Source organism: Sceloporus occidentalis, unplaced genomic scaffold (genome assembly GCF_023333645.1).
Source record: "Sceloporus occidentalis isolate IW3139 unplaced genomic scaffold, rSceOcc1.0.p SCAF_5, whole genome shotgun sequence".
NCBI classification, from domain to species: Eukaryota; Metazoa; Chordata; class Lepidosauria; order Squamata; family Phrynosomatidae; genus Sceloporus; species Sceloporus occidentalis.
Genome location: NW_028316985.1, coordinates 81,842,589 through 81,863,505, shown reverse-complemented (window position 1 = coordinate 81,863,505; position 20,917 = coordinate 81,842,589). Strand labels below are relative to the sequence as shown.

The following is a 20,917-nucleotide window of genomic DNA, read 5'->3' as shown; positions in this document are numbered from 1 at the left end:
ACGGGGGGCAGTGAAGACGCCTCACCTGGGTCCGTTTCGGACCCGTAGCTTCTATACCGCCGCCTCGGAGGACGCCGCAAAGAAAGGGGCAGCTTCCGCACGGGCGGCCCAAACCGCGGCTTTTTTTTTTCCTTTGCCGGCTGGCGGATGCGCAGCTGCAGCGCTAAGCAGCGGCGGCAGAAAGCCTATGGGCACATTTAAAGCGCCCAAGCCCCTTTAAAACTTTTTTCCCCGCCCTGCCCAAGAACAAAGGTGGCAGAGGAGAATGTGGTGCCCATCCTGGCATCATGTGTCATTCTGCACAACATCTGTGAGACCAAGGGCAGGGTCCTGGATGAGGGCATGCGATATAGGCGCCGTTTTGTGCTGCCCACCCTGGGAGCAATCACGGCGGATGAAGAGGATGCCAAGAAGGCAGCAGGGGAGGATGTGAGGAATGCCCTGGCAGCTTTTTTTCTGACAAGGAGAATCTGAAGGATGGCTCCTGTGCCATCATCTGTGATGTCAGAGTGCAATGTTCTGTAATAGCATAAGCACATGAATAAATGTATCCCATTATCCACAGTTTGAGTCTGCCTATCATTCCTGATCTGTGCTGTGGGCATGTTTTGCCACGTGCCTGAGGGGGACACACACAAACACACACACACAAAAGGTCTCCTGGCGCCTGTTTTCCTGGGTGAAAAAGATACATCAGCTCCAACTGCCAATTGCCCCTTTGACAATGTATCAATCCCCCTCAAATTCAAGCTTTCCTAATGGCCCATTTGAATGTATCAATAGGGCACCCAGAGGGCATCTATTGGGGGAGAGATTCAAACTGCTCCTCTGAAAGCTATCATTGGCCTAGGACCACCTTGGCCTAACGGCCCTGAGCCACAGGTGCCCATATATACCCGTGCGCAACTGTGCAAGACCCCAGGACGGCGATCAAGATGGCAGAGCCACGCAGGAGGGTCCCGGTCCGCATGGCCTACTGGACCGATGAGGAGGTCGGGATCCTCCTGGACTCCCTGATGCCGCAGGCAGCCGCTCGAAGGGTGATGGCCAGCACCAACAAGCCGAACCGGGGGTATTTTCTCCAGGCGTCCCGTGCCCTCGAAGAGCGAGGGTTTCGAAGAAAGATGCATCAGTGCAGAGTAAAGTTTAAAACTCTGAAGGCATCTTTCTTCGAAACCCTCGAAGACTTCGGGGAGCACCCCCCGGTTGACAGGCGGCCACCATTCTTTGAGCGGCTGAAGGACCTGTGGGTCAGGGGAGATAGGCCCAGACCAGAAGATCGCCGTCCTCCAGGTAAGTCAGAGCTCTAGCCATGCCCTGTCCTCCCCTCCTTGACCCTTCCCTTGCCCTCCTCTCCTTCCTGCATGGTGCCAATGCCATCCCTCCTCTTCCCTTCTGCAGGCGTGCGGCCGAGGCGGAGGCGGAGGGAGGGAGGGCACCGTGCCAGGTCGCCCTCTCCACCATCCTCAGGGGACGAGGATGTCCCCGAGGGTGGGCCACAGCCAGGACCAGCTGCTGTGGCCCCTCCGCAGCCAGAGCAGGCTCCTCTGGCGGCAGGTAGGTCCCTAGGGTGAGGGGTGGGGGTTGCCTGACTGCAGCCCCCACGACACTTGTGCCCTCGTCTGCCATGCCAGCATGGTAACTTGGGCCTTTCCTTCCTCTTTTCCAGGGCTTGAAGTCCTTGCTGCTGTTGCCGCCGCTGAGGAGCCTGGCCCGAGCCGCCGCCTGCCAGGGGAGCCAGGGGACTTGGCCCTGGATGCCAGGACCCTGGATCGAGTCCTCCAAGCCCGGCAGCAAGGTAAGTGCAGAGGTGAACCCAGGGAAGGGAGCGGGGGCACCCAGAAACCCTGCCTGTGGGAGTGGGTGATGGGCTCCACAGGCTGACCCTAACCATCCTCTTTCTTTTCCCCCCACAGAGAACCGGACGGAGAGGAGGTTCGCTGCCCTGGAGGAGAAGGTGGACAAGCTGGCGGAGAGAGTCTCCTCCATGGAGGAGACTCTGCAAGAGATCCTCCGCCGGCTTCCCGCCCCACCGCCTCCTCCCCCTCCCTGAAGCAGCTTCCCTCCCCTGCCCCCTCTGCCATCCCCCTTCACCACCACCCCCTTCACCCTCCCCCTTCCCTTTGTATATATTGTACATATGTAAATAAAAAATGTTTTGTTATTGTGAATAAAAAAGTTTATTTTTTAAAAAAAATTGTGTGGTTCATTATGCGCAACTGCGGCAGTGTGGCTGTGTGTGTGAATGTGACAGCTTAGGCGCAACTGTGCAGTCTAAAGCTAGGCAGGAGTGCTGGGAGGTAGCAATGTCCAAACTCTGTCCTTCCAGGCGTTTGGACTTCATCTCCCAGAATCCCAGACCACAGGGCAAGGTGGCTGGGGATTCTGGGAGATGAAGTCCAAACGCCTGGAAGGACAGAGTTTGGACATTGCTGGTTTGGGGACCAGTGAGCCAGGCATGGTGGGAGGAGGGAACAGGAAGGGTAGAATAGATTAGATAGGGCTGGGAGGGAACACATGCCCTGGGAGGCGAAATGATGTCTTTATGGGACATCATGGGACCTAGTGCCTTGTCAGTGCTCCCTGCCCCTTGATCCCAGGCCCCCTCTAGTTGCCCTTTGCCTTTGGGGGCGGGGTGTGGGCGGTGGGACTGCCACAGAGTCACTGAAGAGGCTGGAGGATGGCCCAGCAAGAGGCTGCTGAGACAACTCCACCTCCATGGCAACTCCCTGCTCCTCAGCTGGAAGGATTGCTCTTGCTGGGGGCTCCTGCTGCCCTACTTCTTCCTCCACGACCCTGGGGACAGCCCTGGCTCTTCCACCTCTTGCTGGGGGCTCCTGCTGCTCAACCACTTCCTCCACAACCCTGGGGACAGCAGCCCCGCCTCTTCCACCCTGCTCCCTACGTACCCTTCTGCGTCTCGGGCCACCCTGCCCTCCCCTCATGATCTCCAGCATTTGCCCCATCAGAACAGTCTGCGCTTCCAAGGTGGTGTTGAGTCGCCTCTGCTCCTGGTCTGACCTGTCTATTGATCTCTCCTGGTTCTGAACGGCCCTCTCTTGAACTTCCACTGCCCTCACTTGCACTTCTAGGTTCCTCTCTTGAACTCCCAGTGTCCTCTCTTGAAATCCTAGTGCCGTCTCTTGAAATCCCAGTGCCCTTTCCATGAGCTCCCTACGGGACTGTCTGCCCCTCCTCACGGGCGGCCAAAAACGGGGCTTTTTTTTCCTTTTGCCGGCTGGCGGATGCGCAGCTGCGCAGCTGCAGCGCTAAGCAGCGGCGGCAGAAAGCCTATGGGCACATTTAAAGTGCCCAAGCCCCTTTAAAACTGTTTTCCCTGCTCTGCCCAAGAACAATGGTGGTCTCCTACCAGCTGGTGATCAGCTGGTGTTGGCATCCTTGTCCGCTTGCACTTTGCCAGTGTCACCAGCATCATAGATGCCTCCTCTCCTTTGGTCCCCGCGCTCTTGCTGAATCTGCAATGCGCAGCCACAGCTGTCTCTGCTGCCACCGCTGTCCCCCTGCCATCCCCCATCACCTCCCTTGTATATATGTAAATATTTACAGTTTTAGCGTTTTTTATTGTTAGGTGAAAATGGCACAGGAATGTGTGTAGGGGTGCACTTTAAAGTCCAAACTTTCCAAGCAGCGCATGCGTACATGTTGCTCTAGGGTTAGGGTTAGGGTTAGGGTTACGAGTCTTAAAATGCGCTGCAGCTGTGCTGCAGCTTCCACACCTGCATGGCAGCGGACGCCGCAATTAAAGCCTGACTGCAAACTACGCATGTTCCAAGACCCCAACTCATTATGCGACGCAGCAGACACGGAGCTTTTAAATGGGCAACTTAAATTAGCGGCGTAGCAATTCTGGTGTACCGGTGCAGCAGCTCTCATGGCTTCTTCCACTTCTCGATATGTGTCAGCATTCAGGTAGGACTGCTCCAGTTTCTGCAAAATGTTTGGCTGGGACCATATAGCTATGAGGTCAGCCGTCTCAGTATGAGACCAAGACGTCCCCCTGCCTTTTTTCGGGGTGCTGGTGGATGGCTGTGCCATCCTGCCTGGTGCCAAAGGGGAGCCGCCGCACAGCTGTGCCAGGAGCAGCCGAACTGTGCCCGTTCCCAGGTGAAAATGGCGCAGGAATGTGTGTAGGGGGTCACTTTAAATTCCAAACGTTCCCTTATCACTTTCTACAACCAAAACATCCGCCGGCAAAACTTACAACTTCCCGCGATTCTAGCAACGCATGCGCACAAGTGGCTCTAGGGTTAGGGTTACGAGTCTTAAAATGCGCCGCAGCTGTGCCGCAGCTTCCACAGCTGCATGGCAGCGGACGCTGCAATTAAAGCCCGACTGCAAACCACGCATGTCCCGGACCCCGACCCATTATGCGACGCAGCTGACACGGAGCTTTTAAACGGGCAACTTATATTTGCGGCGTAGCAATTCTGACGTACCGGTGCAGCAGCTTACATACGGAGATGCGCACGTACGCCGCAAATCAAAAAGAAGCGGAAAAAAGCAGCACTTTTTTAATGCCGCTTCTTCCCGCTTGGGGCGTGCGGGGGGCGTGTTCATGACGGCATTCAGGTAAGGGCCGTCTGAAGGCTCTACCTTCATGACGTCATGAATACACCCCTTTTTGCCCGTCTGTATCCCGCCATGGATTCTTACAAAATAAGATCCTGACCAGGTGAGCCATGGTTTGCTGTTGTTGTACGCCTTCAAGTTGTTTCCGACTTGCAGCAACCCTAAGACTATCATGGGCTGAGAATGTGTGACTTTTCACTCATGCTTCCATGGCTGAGCGAGGAATTGAACCCCGATCTCCAGCTCTGCAGTTCAATACGCAAATCACTATACCATGGTGGTTCTCATGTTAGTAACATGGTTATCTGTGTCAGGTAACCTTGAATTTTTACTGAAACATGCTTCTTGTGTTAATTTCTGCACCCATTAGGAAGGGAACCCAAGGCTTGATTAAAATTCTTTGGTTACATATTGAGATTTTAATAGGTCTACTCCTGGATGGCTCATACACCACTATTCACTGGTTCCTTGCAGGGATCCCCAAAGAGGTAAAGAAACCGAACAAAAAGCAATGTCACTCTTGTTGAGAAAGAAGCATACAAATCCAGTTTTCTATGGTTGGATATGTCCACAAGCCTGTGATGAAGGGAAATGGAGATCACTGCCTCCAGACAAAGGTGGAACAAAACTCTTTCTTAAGCACAACTGGTATTTGGGCACAGTTGTAAGAAGCAGAGTGATAAGTCCTGTTTCACTTTTCAAGGGAGGAAAAGGCATTCCCATTGCACTGTTATGATTATATATTAGTATGTGTATGTCTCTTCTGTATGGAATTTACAAGAGCAAGAGATGTGAATGGACAATAAGATTCTACCTCCTATAACCAGACTCTTGTGAATGCTATGGCAACTGAAAGAAATCCCAGCCCCAAACTCTGCAAACAAGAACAGGGATGATAATATATCTGTCTCTTTGCAGAACAGCCCTATTTCTCCCATCACACTAATTTTTAAATTGCCAGAAACATTGTGGCAATTCTTATCTGACTCAGAAATATACTAGGAATACAGAGTGGTGAAGGATTTGAAGAAATAATACATATTTTATGTCTCGGGAATATGTGGTCAAGACAGTTGATGTATCTATGCCAAAAAATGTTTGTGTCTTCTGACAGACTGTTTTAGGCTCAAAGTCAGAGTGGATTTAGGAGAGCATGAAATAAAATGCAATGACAAGTTATTTCCAGGATACTATGGGCTGGCAGTCTGGAAGGTAAAGCTCCTTATTGTGTTGTTTTGTGCCAACGAGTTCAAGATTATATCTGTATTTTTATTTTTATTTGGTAGGCAATAGGAAACCCACAACCACGTCTATTGTTTGGTTAAACACTCCACAACATTTGCTAGGGACCACCATTTGGTAGATGCATTTACAAGAACAACCCTAAAACTTAAATTTATGTCTGTCACTGCAAGAGCTTGAGGTTATTAACATTATTACTGCTTACTCAATGTGGACCTCAGGGGGTTCACAATGGCTAGAAGAGATACACAACACACTGAAATAATTCATGGGAGCATCATGTAAAGATGAAGAATAACTAGTACAAATAAGAAGTACATAAAAGATGCACAAACAGTGGAAAACATTTTTTGAAGCACAAACTAAAGCCCTCGCCTTACGCGGGGATCTGTTCTGGATCCCTCCGCGTAAGGCGAATTCTGCCTATACTCAAGCCCCATTGTAAACAATGGGGCTCGTGCACGGCGGTGCGGCGGCGCGCGGGGCACAACAGGCGCGCGCCCATGCAATTGAGTGGGACGCGCCGTCCCTTCCGCCCCACACACGTATGCTCAAGCTGCGTATGGCGCAGGCGCGCTGTATTCACTAAAAGTGTATACAATGAAAATACACATTGCAAGGATAGTATTTCTCAGGATAATATATGCACGGGACAGACAGGCGTGATAGGGCGCCCTTGTCACATGCAAGGGGCAACGCTTCCAGACACCCCTCGCACATGACGAGGGTGTCAAAATGGTGGTGTGCTGTAAATATGGCGCTGCCATTTTGATGCAACGGATGCTTATCATCTGCACGTCATGGCACCATAATGATGCCGCGAGTGCGCCACTGGCGCATTATGGAGTCATTATGGCGCCGCAAAAAGAACCCGCTCTTTGCGGGTTCTTTTGCTGCGCAAGGAAGCCGCGTGGTTTGTCCGTTGCAGCTTCCTTGCGCAGCAAAACAGGGCGCCGGCAGACCACCCTTTTTGGGCAGTCTGTACCGGGCCATAGTCTCACTTGGAAAAGAACTGATGCCTACTCTCATATAAAGTAGGACAATTTAATATTGCTTTCCTTGCCTTGTGCAGACATATTTTTAATGTCCCCAAATTTAATGAAGATATGTACTACAGGCTTAATCCAACTTTGCACTAGCTCCTGACTGTTGGCACAACAGAATCTTTTCCCTCATACTTATTATGACTATGGGCCCGTACAGACTAACCAAAATAAAGCTGCTTTGGGTTACTTTGGAGGTATGCTGTTTAAATGATGCATGCATCCTAAGACTCCGGAAGCCGCACCAAAGCCAGATTCCAGTCCTTCGGAGTGGAGCCTGGCTTTGGCACAGCTTTTGGACTCATAGGACACATGCATAATTTAAACAGCATACCTCCAAAGTGACCCGAAGCAGCTTTATTTTGGCCTGTCTGTATGGGGCCTAAAGTACTCAAAACCTGTCTCTGGAAGGTTTCTCTGCCCACTAGAGCAAGTTTTGGGGAGTGCAGGGGGGGGATTGCTGTGGGGAACTGTATAATTTCCTCCCACTTCCACTGGAATTTTCTGGCTCCCCCAGCAGAAGGAGTTCATTGGACCCATTCTATGATTTTCTAAGAAAAAAATGTGCATGGGCACCGTATGCCTAACCTTCCAGATGAGGATGGGCAACTGAATGGGTGCCAGGGTACAATTCTCAGCCCAGATGCCTACAGGCCACACTCCAACCTCACAACAAATCCAAATACCTCTATTTTCTTCTGCAAAAGCCTCTTAAAATTACATCAGGAAGTGGTGATACAGTTGGCCCTTCTTATACATGGATTTTTTTATACACGGATTCAAGCATTGAAAATGTTCCAAAAAGTATACATTTCAAATATCAAATCTTGATTTTCCATTTTTTTAAAAGGGACACCATTTTGCTATGTCATTATATTTAATGGGACTTGGGCATCCACTGATTTTGTTATCCATGGGGGATCTTGGAACCAAACCCCAGCGTATAACAAGGGTCCACTGTATATCATTTTCTACCACTACTTTGAGAGAGACTGCAGGAGAAAATCAAGGTAGTTGAGGGTAGTCCAGGTTTCTGGATGGGGGTTTTCATACATTTGGAGGGATTTCTGCATGACATTGAGGCAAAAATTGCCCCCAGATTTCACCAATACAAATTGTTTTGGGTTAGAGATCTTGTGGAGACTGGTTGGAACCTTCAGAAGCCACAAAAGTGAGCTCCAGATGCAGATGTGGCCCATGGACCACACTATGTCCACCCCTGCTCCAGACTAAGAGATCAAATAAGAAGTGATTTAAACCCATTTCACTCTGGCTTCAGACTTCAAGTCTGTACTGAAATCACTTTGGTGATCCTGTCAGATGACCACCAGAATATTAAGACATGTAAGCTGAATAGATCTTGGGTACAAACAAATTTATATTGCAACCAATATGTATTAAGAAGACAGCTTTTGAGGTGCAGGAGCCTTGATGCTTCTGAGTTGACATGACATACACTTCATAGCTCTAGTAATGAAACTGAAGTCAGCCTTCCGTCTTCAAACACAATCACCTAAAGGGTTTCCCCTTAGGACAGCTCACAGCTGAAACTCAAAAGATTTTCATAGCCTTTAGCAAGGAAGCTTAGCAGACAGTACAGCCTGAGGCAGAGTCTGAATTCACCAAGAACTGCAGAGATGAGCAATGAATGGATTATTCCCACATAAAGGCTGCTTTAAACTGGGTTTTACCATGTACGGATCCAAAACAGAGGCGGACAGCTAATTAAATTTCTCTCTCCCGTGAAAGCACTGCCATGGGCAATTTTAGGTGGGTTTCATTATTCTTTTCTTGAGAAGGAGGCTACTGAAGAGAGAATTCCCTGTGTCACAGAGACATCATGGCTCTCCATGTGGAATGCCAAAAGAACAGCAGTGCCTTTGCACCCTTGTGGGACTTTTCCAGTCTTAGCAGCACTTTCCCCACCACATATCAATATTTGTCCTACTGAAAGTTATCAAATCTGGCTATACAGTGGACCCTTGTTATACGCTGGGGTTTGGTTCCAAGATCTCCCGTGTATAACAAAATCTGTGTATGCTCAAGTCTCATTACATATAATGACATAGCAAAATGGTGTCCCTTATAAAAAATGGAAAATCAAGGTAAATTTATACTTTTTTGGAACATTTTCAAACCGTGTATGCTTAAATCCGTGTATAAGAAGGGCCGACTGTATATCAAATGCTGTTGTCATTGATATTAGGAATAAGACCAGCTGGGACATCAATAATAGATGACTATATCATATAGCAGTGTAACCAGTGTTATATGGTCAAAACAGCTTTCCTTGCATATTTTGCTTTGTTTGTTTTTTGGATTTGAAGATTCTGAACTTAGCTGCTGAACAAGGAAGTCCTAACCTAGAGGGAGTAAGACTTTATATTCTGATACAACATAAAGCAATCTGAATTTGGCTCCTCCTGGCATACTCTACCTTTTATAATGCCTGTATTTATCTCTTGTCCTGACACTACATAAACCTCTTAAGAGACCCCTTGTATCTTAATGGTGATGTAAATGTTACTGTATTTATTTCACTAACTTTGTTCCCAATCTCCTCACAGTCAAGGTGTATGGCCTCTATCAGCATTGACCCTCCCTCAAGACTACCTTAAGCAAACACCGCAAGCAAGATATTGCAATTTTTTTACCTGATTTTTGCTTGGTTAAGAAGCCACTGAGTTCAAAGGTCTGATCATATATTTTGTACCTTTTGGTTCACCTAATAAATGTGAAGTGTGGAAAAGGCATGATTTCAGTGATTTTCGGGGATGCACTTCAAAATTCAGCCCCCTCTCTTCTTGTGCGAAAAACTTGCATTGCAAGCTTCTGTGAAAATGGGAGATATTTACAGTTCCGTAATTTTAAAAAGGAGAAGAAATAATTCTGCTTAGCTGATTTTTCAAAATCACTACTTCCTCTTCAGTAAACTCTTGGGACAAAATTGCATGGGTATTTTTTTAAAGAAAGATCTGTTTTGTACTCAGGAGGCACATCCACCCTTATAAGCACTGACATCTTAGACCTGCATCAGTTTCCCACCTGCTACCATGGCTGAGGGACTGAAATGTAGCCTGAATGTTTTCTAGTACAGGCTGCATTTTGTTGACATAATATTTGCTGGGGATTAATAAAGTTAAGGAGTAATGGAATCCAATTCTGTATGAGGCTGGCCTTCTCTGTGTTTGACCACTATATTCTTCATTTTGTTAACTTGTCATTTTGGTAGTTGTCATTGAAGTATCTACATAATTTCTGGATATACTTTGCATCCCACATTTGAATGAGATGTCCTGATCTGAGACAACTTTATCAATCAGGGAATTTTCTAACTAAATGGACCAGCTTTCAGGCGTGTAGATAATGAAAGACCCTTAAAATGCTGATTTCCCACTAAGTCAATAAATCGGTCAGTGAGATTAGGGACTCAGTCTCTCTAAATTATATGGAAATGAAAAGAAGCAAAAGCTGTTTTTACTTTTGGTTCTTTTACACCATTACAATACATTCCCTGGAAAATACAATACCGATAACTTAGAAGAGTGATAAAGTAGTCTTTTCGTCATTGAACAACTACTGCAGGCAATTTATTTTCCTCCTAAATTTAACCAATTCTAAAATGAGTAAAGATTTTTCAAGAACATAATGGTTAATACTGGTTAAGGCTGACACCTTCCAGTTAATGGTTTTGTTTGTTGATGCTTTTGATACCTTATCCTTTCCTTCTAAAAAGGTCCTGCTTCCATTCTCGTCTAAGAAATATATAATTAAGACAGTTTTAAAGTTTTAACTGGCTCACTGTAATTAAATTTGTATTAACAAGGATCATCTTTTATTTTAACCAGACAAGGCTCTGAGCCAAATTAATGTTACTATGTGGAGGTGGACATTAATGATGGCTGCTGTGACTCATAGGACTCAACACATTTTGTGTTTTAATCACTGAAAATATTTAGTTGGTAAATAAAGAGGCTTGATGTAGTTCTGTACATATGGTGATAAACAAATGTAAGAAGTCATTTACTCACCACTAATAGCAACACTAAATGCTACTGTCATAAAGAAATTAAAGGGAGATATTGTAAATTAAAATATGTTTATAATAAAAATCATATAGGCTGTACATCTGAAGTTAAAATTATGTTTTTCACACAATTATTCCGTCTTAATAATTAAATACAAACATTAAATATAAATAAAAGAAAAATGTTCTCCTTTTTATGATGAAAAGATGGGTGACAGTTTTCATTTATGGGCCAGAAATATTAAATATTAACATAAATATTAAATATAAATAGAGGTTTTCCTTTTTATGGGGAAAAGATTGATGATAATTGAGTCTTTTCATTCATTGGCCAACTGACACAGATGTCTGCATCCATGCATTGACCTGATACATACTACAATCCATGACAAACTGAGATGCATGTGACACAGAATAGCTATTTTTTGAAATCATATGTGTAAGATTTACCAGACAGTGGGAACTCATTATATAATGACACATTTGAGAAGATGTGATAAGACTGAGTTATAGACAAAAGTAACAAATTGGACAAGTCGAGGGAATGTTTCAGAGTCAAAATCCTGGATTTTGATATGACCCGTGGATAAGTCTAGGGTAAAACTTAGAGGGCTATAAGGAAGGATGGAAAGGGGGAAATACCACTTCTGTCCCTCCTTTTCCTTCTTTGGACCTCTCCCATTCCCAGGTGCTGGAGGAGAGGTTTTAACATCGGATTGAGAAAGAAAGCAAGTGGATTTAAATGGAGAGTTTTGCAAGATCTTGCAAAATGAACTGGAGACAGAAGCGAGTGGTTTTAAATGGGGAGGTTTTTTTCCATAGGAAGCAAGGTCTTACAAAAGGGACTGGAGAGATGGTTTTAAATGGAGAGGTTTTTTTTTTAATAGGAAGCCAGGTCTTGTAAAAGGGGCCAGAGAGAGAAGCAAGTGGGTTTAAATGGAGAGATTTTTCCATAGGAAGCCAGGTCTTGCAAAATGGAGCAGAGAGAGAAGCAAGTGGATTTAAATGGAGAGGCTTTTCCACAAGCAGAGAGAGAAGCAAGTGGATTTAAATGGAGAGGCTTTTCCATAAGAAGTAAAGGCTTGCAAAACAGAGCAGAGAGAGAAGCAAGTGTTTTTAAATGGGGAGTTTTTCCGATAGGAAGTAAAGGCTTGCAAAACGGACTGGAGGGGGAAGGAATTGGTGTTCAATGGAGATTGGCATCAGGCTTGCTTGCTTTAGGATCTTTCTAAGCACTACTGATGTATTGACCCTTATATAAGTCTACCCAAAATTTTAGGGTCAATTTTGGGACATAGATTTCTCGACTTATAATATTCTTGTCTCTTCTTCCCCAAAAACCTCCTTCCAGACAATGCTTAATTGAAGGGTTCCAGGTCTCAAGGAGATATGAAAATAGTATCTCTGACTGGGGAGATCTTCCTCCAGTTATTAAGTGTTCTGTTGCAATTGGGACCAAACACCTCCATCACTCCTCTCTTGCTTTTACCTCTGAACTATTTTTAAAATAAATAAACCTTAACCTCCACCATAATGAAGTCAAAATTATGTAGAGCTTATTTGCTCCATGTTCAAAATTACTTTTGCTCACCTTATTTCTCAACAAGTAACTAGAAGCTATAAAATACAACGGCTCTGATTTTAGTCTCGAATGTTGACAAAACTGTTTAAATGAGAGGACAGAGGACCATGTTAAAAAAAATGCTTCCAACCTCCAGTTTACTATTAATTCCATTATGTTCATATGCTAAATCAGTGATGGTGAACCTTTTAGGGACCGAGTGCCCAAACTCAAAGGTGTGCACCTGTTCCTCTTCTTCTTCCGCCCTCCCAGGCCTTTAGCTGTCTCCAGAGAGGGAGCTAAAGGCCTGGGAAGGCGGAGGAAGAGGAGGAACAGGCACATTCCTGTTCCTCCTCTTCCCCTACCTCCCACCTCTCCGCGTGCCCTCCAAAACGGCTTCACGTGCCAGTGAGGGTATTCAGATTTGCATGTGTGAAGTTAATATTTAAAATTCTGAATACATAGGCATTCAGATCTGCATGTGTGAAGTTAATATTTAAAACACAATTTCTAAAAAAAGATAAGTTTTAGTTTATGACACTTCCCCCCCCCCAAGCTTGACTTCAGCAATGCCTCTACCTAATATGCAAGCTGGATAATAAAATAAGGATCTCAAAAGACTAAAACGCACACACTTTCTCTCTGCTTCTGTATCTCTGGTGCCTATGTAACCTACTTTGCAGATGACAGTTCTCTGTTTGAACAGCCATGATAAACAACCATAACAAATCAGAACAGAAGTCTTGAAGTTGCCCTTGAATACTTGGGTCACTTGGTGACAGTTTTCTGCATTATGATGAGATGCAATGCATTTATTTCTAAAATATAGCAAATTTGTATCTCTGTATAAATTTGAATATGCAAACGAGTCTTCTTTCTCTTCTTTTTTGACGATCCCTAAATGGCCTCCTCCATACTTCTACATGGACTAACTGTAATAAATGCAACATTTTTAAAGGTTTCATTAATATGAAAGTTCAAAAGCAAAATCCTCTGAAAAATATTCTACCTACACTTCAAGACTCAAATAGTCTATCATCTGTTCCTATGGAAACTGAAGAGATATTGTAGGTTATATCACTATCAGCTGATTACACTGCAGAGAAATCTGTGGTTTATTTTAAACCCTACTCTGGAAAGAAATGTATTTCAGTACATAATGTTAGTCTAGTTCTTAATGCCCATGCCCAGCATCTCACTTTCATCAAGATGAAAGCTTTAAACATTTCAGACTACAATAACAACAAACAAATCTTACTACATCTGGTTAAGCCCTGTGAACAATATTATTAAAGCTCTTTGTAGAACAGCATGGTCAGAGTCTTAAGTATACTTCTAGCTAGCAACTCTCATTGGAATCATGGGATTTATTTCTAAAGCAACATGGTTAGGATCAGGATATAGGTATGCTTTTAGAAACAATTTTAGCTGTGGGTAGAATGATTAGCTTTGTGGGTGTAAGCAGATCATCTCTGTATGTGGTGGGGAAGCATGAATACTTGTCTGCTCCAGCTAGTCTACAATGCAAACCAACAGTTTTGTCATATGCATAGACTATTCACATGATCCATCCTCCTAAAAAGAGAAGAATCTTGACATCATTCAGGGACATTCACACCACACAGGCTGCTATTGAAGGGGTGGAGTACATAAACATTCATACTTCCCACTGCTTCCCATATGAGCCTGCCAGAATTTTAAAAACTACAGGGGAAGGCTTTATACAGTACTCATCCCACCAAGTGAGAGTCAAGTGGGGCATAATGGTTTGAGTGTTGGAATATGACTCTGGAAACCAGGGTTCAATTCCCAGCTCAGCCATAAAACCCACTGGATGACCCTGGGCAAATTAAATGCACTCAGCCTAAGGGGAAAGCAATGGCAAACTTTCTTTGAACCAATCTTGCCAAGAAAACCTCATGATAGGGTCACCTTAGAGTTGTCATAAGTTAGAAACAACTGGAAGGCACACAACACAACAACAACAAACCATCACTGGCATGCTTGGTGAAGACATAAGAGAGAGCCTTCTTAGTGGCTGCTCCCACCCTCTGAAACTCCCTTCTGCAGGAAGCTAGGCTGACCTCCTCCCCTGATTTCCTTTGCTGGCATGCAAAGACCTTTTAGTTCAAGCAGGCTTCTAATATGTAAGGAGGGAAGCTTCTTACTGAGATGTGTTTTTTCTAACATTTGCATTCTTTTAAATGATTTTAAACTTGGTAGTGTTTTAATTGTTTTAAAAGGTTAAAGTTGCTTAACTGATTCTCTTTGCGAGCTGCCTTGGGTCCCTCTCTGAGAGAAAGATGGCATACAAATGAATTGAATAAATAAATAATAGGGACTACAGAAAGATTCCATCACGTGAAGGGAGGAAGCAAGCCACAGCGTTGCCAACATATTTTAAGGAAATAAAAATCTTTGATAAATGCTTTTGACAATAACTTTTTAAAAGATTTGGTAAAACATAGAAAAACAAAAGATGCAAAGCAAACTACAGTAGGTTGCATTCAAATATTGGTGAAAATAAAATTACTGTATATACTCGACTGTAAATTGACCTCATGTATAAATTGAAGGCAGGTTTTGAGGCCAAAATGATGGATTTTGATATGACCCACAGCTAGGTAAAAGTTAGGAGCATGTAAAAAGGGTGTAAAGGATGAAGCAAAGGAAAACAATTCTGGAGAGTTTACAGAATTCCAGCAGGCAAAACGGTTTGTGCTCATACTAAAAGGCTGGATGGATAAGAGAGTAGAGTGAGGATCAGTGCTTCCAGGACAGATTATACCCGGGGATGGCTCCTCTCTCCCCACTATATATAGAAGTACAGTACTTTCACTGATCCATGGATGAGTCAAAACTCAGTTTTTTTGGATCAATTTTTAAACTAAAATTTCTGGATTTATACATGAGTTTATACAGTATAGGATTATTCTTAATCCAGATTAGCAGCATATTAGAAACAAGTGGAAGGCACATACTTCCTTAGCAGCAAAAGCAGACGTGATGTAGCCATTCATCCAGAAAGACACTGGTTACCAGAACCTTGGCTGGTTACCTCCAAACTATACAATCTGGATTAGAAAAACTGGGTATGGAACATCGTATCATTCTCTAGCAAGCAGGCGAATCATAAATTCTTAGTTGGCATTTTACCATCTTGCACATGTTGGCCACCCAAAATTGCTGGCTTTTAAAAAGTGTTTACCTCTTCCTCAACCCAACCAATAACACCCCAGACCTCTGGGGTGACACTACTGACCATCCAGCCACATTCTGGGGATTTAGGGGGCCTCTAGAGGCTTTCCTTTGACACATGCAAGAATTTGTTCAAACCAGGAAGTGACCAAAACAGGTATTCTGATTTTTTCCTAGTCTGAATAATAATAATAATAATAATAATAATAAAAGTTTATTTATATTTCCCGCCTCTCCCACGAATCAAGGCGGGATTACATCAATAAAAGGATACAATAATACAAAATACAATCAATAAAACACTAATACTGAATTAACCAACATTCCTATTGGTTCTCTAAAATAGCAATTCATCAATTAGCCAACAATCATAGTCAAAAGTGGAGCAATCGTCATAACCTTTTATATGGAGTCTGGTGAATAAGTGTTAAAGGACTGCATATTTGGGGTGTTTGATGAGACTGTTACGAAATAGAGGCCATTTAGTGCAGTACTAGTGGCCAGAATCCAATTCTAACCAGGGAGACTGTGATTATGTGAAGAAAAACTTAGGCTCGCCTGCATATCTTATTCTGGTCTTTGTGTAGAAACAACAAATCATAATGCGGGAAATAGCCCTGTACTAACAGGATCAACTGGTAACAAGCATATCTTTCACTAGGGCTGAACAACTGCTGCAAGATATACCTTCCAGATGGATGCTGCATAGAATATCTGAATCTTCTGTTACACTACTGACGCTAAGCTATTTGATTAAAAGTATCCTTGTGGGAATTGTTAGCCAAATAAGAATAAGTTATAACAACTGCTACTTAATGAGCAAACCGCTGCCAACAGTCTTGATGGTGTCAAGGAGTTAAGCGGCTCTTAAACATGAGCTTAAAAAGGTGTAATGCTCTGAACTGTACACTTTTAAAGCAAGTTTAGAGATAGTGGGTGTTACTGAGAGCCCCCTTTTTCTTTTTTTCTTTTTGCTCTTGAGTCTTTTTTGCTCTTGAGTTTTTAGTACAATTTATTTTAATCCAAGTCTTCTCAGACTTTATTAAGTATTCTATTCTTTCCAAGAGGACAATAAGCATTTTAGCAGTGGGTCCAAATTAAAAGACACTCATTGTATGGCAAAGAGAAAAGATGTATAACAGCCACAGCATTACAAGAACAGAAAAGCGCTTTATTGATAATAGGCCAAGGACTATTCTGGTGCACATCAGCCTTTATATGGCTGAATTAGGCTTGGGTCCTGTCCAATTATATTTATTACTAATGATGTGAAGTCAAGTTAAGCACACATTGTGTGCTTCATCCTTTGGAGGAGATTGCAGGCGGCTGAGTGAGATATGGTACAGTCTGCATTATAAAAGCTGGAAGATGGAAATATTTAAAGCCTGTGAAGTTAATAAAGGCAATACAAAAAGTACAGTATGAACCTGATTAGTCACAGCCCAAGTCTTGAATGAACATATTACTGCTTTTTAATGTATGTCTCTTTTCTCCTACTCCATATTTATTCAAATTGCATATTATACGTGTGTGTGTTTTTAAAAGATGCTTTCCCTGTAGGTTAAATGTCAGCAAATTAATATTTATGAAATATATTATGTAGTGTCAAATTGTAGTTATAAGAATACTACTACTATTACAGAGAAAATGCAGATTCCTAATACCACTGAAATTATTCCTGCTCACAGATTCCAAAATAAGGTATTGATAAAAAGTAAGAGACACTCATGGGCATTATATGTCAGCATAACACACAAAGGTAAAGTAAAGATAAAGGTTTTCCCTTGACAAGATTGTCTAGTCGTGTCTGTCTGTAGGGGGCAATGCTAATCTCTGATACTAAAATGAGAGAGAGTCAGCATTACCTTCCCACCGAAGTGGTACCTATTTATCTATTTGCACCTTTACATGTTTTCAGACTGCTAGGTTGTCAGAAGCTAGGACAATGGTAGTTACAGGAGTTAACCCCATCATCCATAACACAAAAATAATCATATTTCCTTCACGTTCCCACAAGTACAGTCAGCCCTCCATATCCATGTCAATGCTCCATGGTCTGGAAAAAAAATCCAAAAAGCAAACCTTGATTTTGCGATTTTATATAAGGGACACCATTTTACTACCACATTGTACATAATGGGACTTGGACATCCAAAGATTTTGGTTTGCACAGTGAGTCCTGGAACCAAACCCCAGCAAATACCAAGGGCCCAATATACCATCCAATATACCATCTCAAGTCACAGCACTAAAAAACATAAAATAATTAGGAAAATAGCATAATATATAAGTGCCTTAAGAAGGTGAAGAGAGCATAAAATTCTGCTCAATCATCTGCTGCGATGTTGACTTAATTTTTCAAATCAAATCCTCTAAAAACATGAGCTACTAATTATATAAATATTTATTGTTTTCACTTCTTCTTCGCTGCTGTCAACCTGTTTCTTTGGACTACAGCAAAGAGTGAACTGTCTACTAAATCATCTGCCACTGTGTTCATCAGAAAGCCAGAGAAGCAGGCCCAGCAGCACTTCATCATGATGCTCCCATCTTCATTTTACTCAAGATACAATTAAACACTAATAAAGTTCTTCCAGATCATCCTTGAATTGATTGGAAGCAAGTCACCACAGCCTGTACGCTAATAATTTCTTGATTATTTTGATATACTGTCTCACAAGGCTGTCAATGGTTCAGATGAACCCAGATTAATTTTCCAGTGCCTCCCTTGTCAGTTGCACTTTGGCATTTAATAGAGGGAAAGAAAAATGGTTAAACAAGGTCAGACATGGTGCGCTGAAAGGACACAAACAAGTGGGAACTCTTCAGAAAGGTAACATGTTCTAAAGCCAAACAGTTATGTGTTCTGTACTATTTGTGGGGCTGAGAGCTTGGGGTATTAGAATAAATAGAAATTTTATGCCAAATTCAGTGCTTAGACAGTGGGCTCTTGGTATCCACTGGGGTTTGGTTCCAGGACCCCTCATGGATCCCAAAATCCATGTATGCTCAAGTCCCATTAAACACAAAGGCACAGTAAAACAGCACCCCTTGTACAAAATGGCAAAATCAAGAAACAGTTTATAGAAAGCTGGAAGTTATTTATTGCGCACTGGAGTTTAAGGCAAAGCACAAAACTGTACATTCCTGAAGAAAATAAAAATAATGTCTTTATATGCCGGCATTTTCAAATGTTTAATATTTTATAATGCAAGAGCATATACTTTAGATACACCAGCTAATTAATCCCATTCTTTGTTTTGAAATTTATGGATATCATAATACCTTGTATAGGGCTGTACATAGCTGTGTCATAGCCACAAAACACTTGCATTGCTTATTAACTGAAAAATAATGGAAAGCCAACAACAACAACATCCCACCCACTGCATGACTTCCCACTGCCATTTGAGAGGGACTGTGGAGGAAAATACAGCTATTTGGGGTACTTGAGTGGTTGGGTGAGAGTATTTTCACATGTTTTTATGTTTCTGCGACATTTGGAGGCAAATGTCTGACATTTTATTTAATAGGAGGGCTTGGAGACCTTTGGAAATTGTTCAGGGGCTTCAGGAGACATGGCCCAGAGGCTGTATGTGGCCTGTCCTACGCCTAGTCCTGGTCTAGATTTACATTTAAGATACACTTTATCCTTCAATTTAAATCACTTTATTTTTAAAATGGGGCACTTACAATGTTAGTGACACATATCATTAATAAATAAATGCAATTTCCAGTTATTTCTATTTCAGAATGTTCAATCTGAATCTCATCTCTTATTTCAGCGATGAAAGAACAAGTTACACAACATCTTTTAACAGTCATAAAGTAAACTCATTACTTGGACTGGAGGTAAATGAGCATTCTTTGCAACAATGGTGGCTGCATCTGCACTGTAGAAATAATCCAGTTTGACACCACTTTAACTGCCATGGCTCCATGCTATGTAACTCTGGGATTTGTAGTTTATTGAGGCACCAGAGTGCTTTCTGACAGAAAAGGCTAAATGTCTCACAAAACTACAATTCCCATAATTCCCTAGCATTGAGCCTTGGCAATTAAAGCGATCTCAAACTGGATTATTTCTGCAGTGTGTTTTGGACCATAATTAATACTGGGAAATCTTTAAATTCTTAAGTTACATCTGAATTGTACAAATGACAACAATTTAACTGCCATGGCTCAATGCTATGGAATTTTGGGATTTGTAATTTGGTGGGGCACCAGACAAAATCCCAGAATTCCATAGCATTGAACCATGGCAGTTAAAGTGGTGTCAAAATGCTTTATTTCTGCAATGCAGACAAAGCCTCAGTATACTGTAATTATCTTTTGTCTAATACTGTACTAAAATATATTATTAGATTTTTAGTTTGTCTGTTGTTTTGGTATAGACAGAAAGTTCAAACCTTTTTTAAACACTGCAAATTGTGATCTTTATTGTTTCCCAATATGTTTATAAACAGCCGGCATCAGAGACCGGACAAATGGAACTGAATAATAAAAAATGTACAGATTAGACAAAATCAATGCGATAATACCGTAATCTAAAATCTATTATTCAGGAGCCTAAAATGTAAATTGGCATGTACCTGTCTGCGTTTACAAGAGGGTATCAAACTTTAATAAGACCTTTTTCTGATACTTGAGCACAATTAAATGGAAAAAAGAAACTATTACAAGTGAAAAAGTTGACAGTTCAAAGGAACTATGTACCTATATAAAGCTGGCACAAATTAAACTTAAATGAAACTACCTAATATGATTTTATATTTAAAATATAGGCAATGTATCAATCTGGGCTCAGTGTGAGAGCATAGAGTAGATTCACTGAAGAAACTGCTCCCATAAATAGACCTGAAGAAGGAGAACTACCTCTCCCTACACACACACACACACACACACACACACACACACACACACCACTCAAAACCTGCTCCAGTTATCTGGGAAATTGTTGAATTCAGTTTTTGGGCAGCATGGTAAACTACAGGGAGTGGGGAAGAAAATTCCCATGTACTAGTCTAATATCAGATATAGGCTTTGACCATCCCAGATAAGACGTTGTTTTCATCTTTCCAACATTGTCTCTAAGACCAATTATTTCAGACAGCTGTCTTTGCAGCTGTATACCTATTCCATCTACAAAACAAACAGATTACAGTCTTAAGAACAGACCTCTTCAAAGACCTTAAAATCTGACTCAGGCACAGAAAATTGGCTTCTGGATCTACTGGAGCTAATACAACAATATTT

At 42.6% G+C, this 20,917-nt stretch overlaps 2 protein-coding genes across 2 annotated transcripts in view; one reads left to right on the top strand and one right to left on the bottom strand.

Annotated features, from left to right (window-relative positions):
* The window catches only part of LOC149312387 (conserved oligomeric Golgi complex subunit 5-like), a 193,779-nt gene that overhangs the window by 77,581 nt on the left and 95,281 nt on the right, over positions 1-20,917 (bottom strand). The window lies entirely within an intron of this gene.
* LOC149312389 (uncharacterized) lies at positions 1,274-2,053 on the top strand. The gene is made up of 3 exons (XM_089526556.1): positions 1,274-1,557; positions 1,670-1,798; positions 1,917-2,053. The coding sequence occupies exons 1-3, from the start codon at positions 1,365-1,367 to the stop codon at positions 2,051-2,053; spliced, it is 459 nt and encodes a 152-aa protein (XP_089382682.1). The 5' UTR covers positions 1,274-1,364.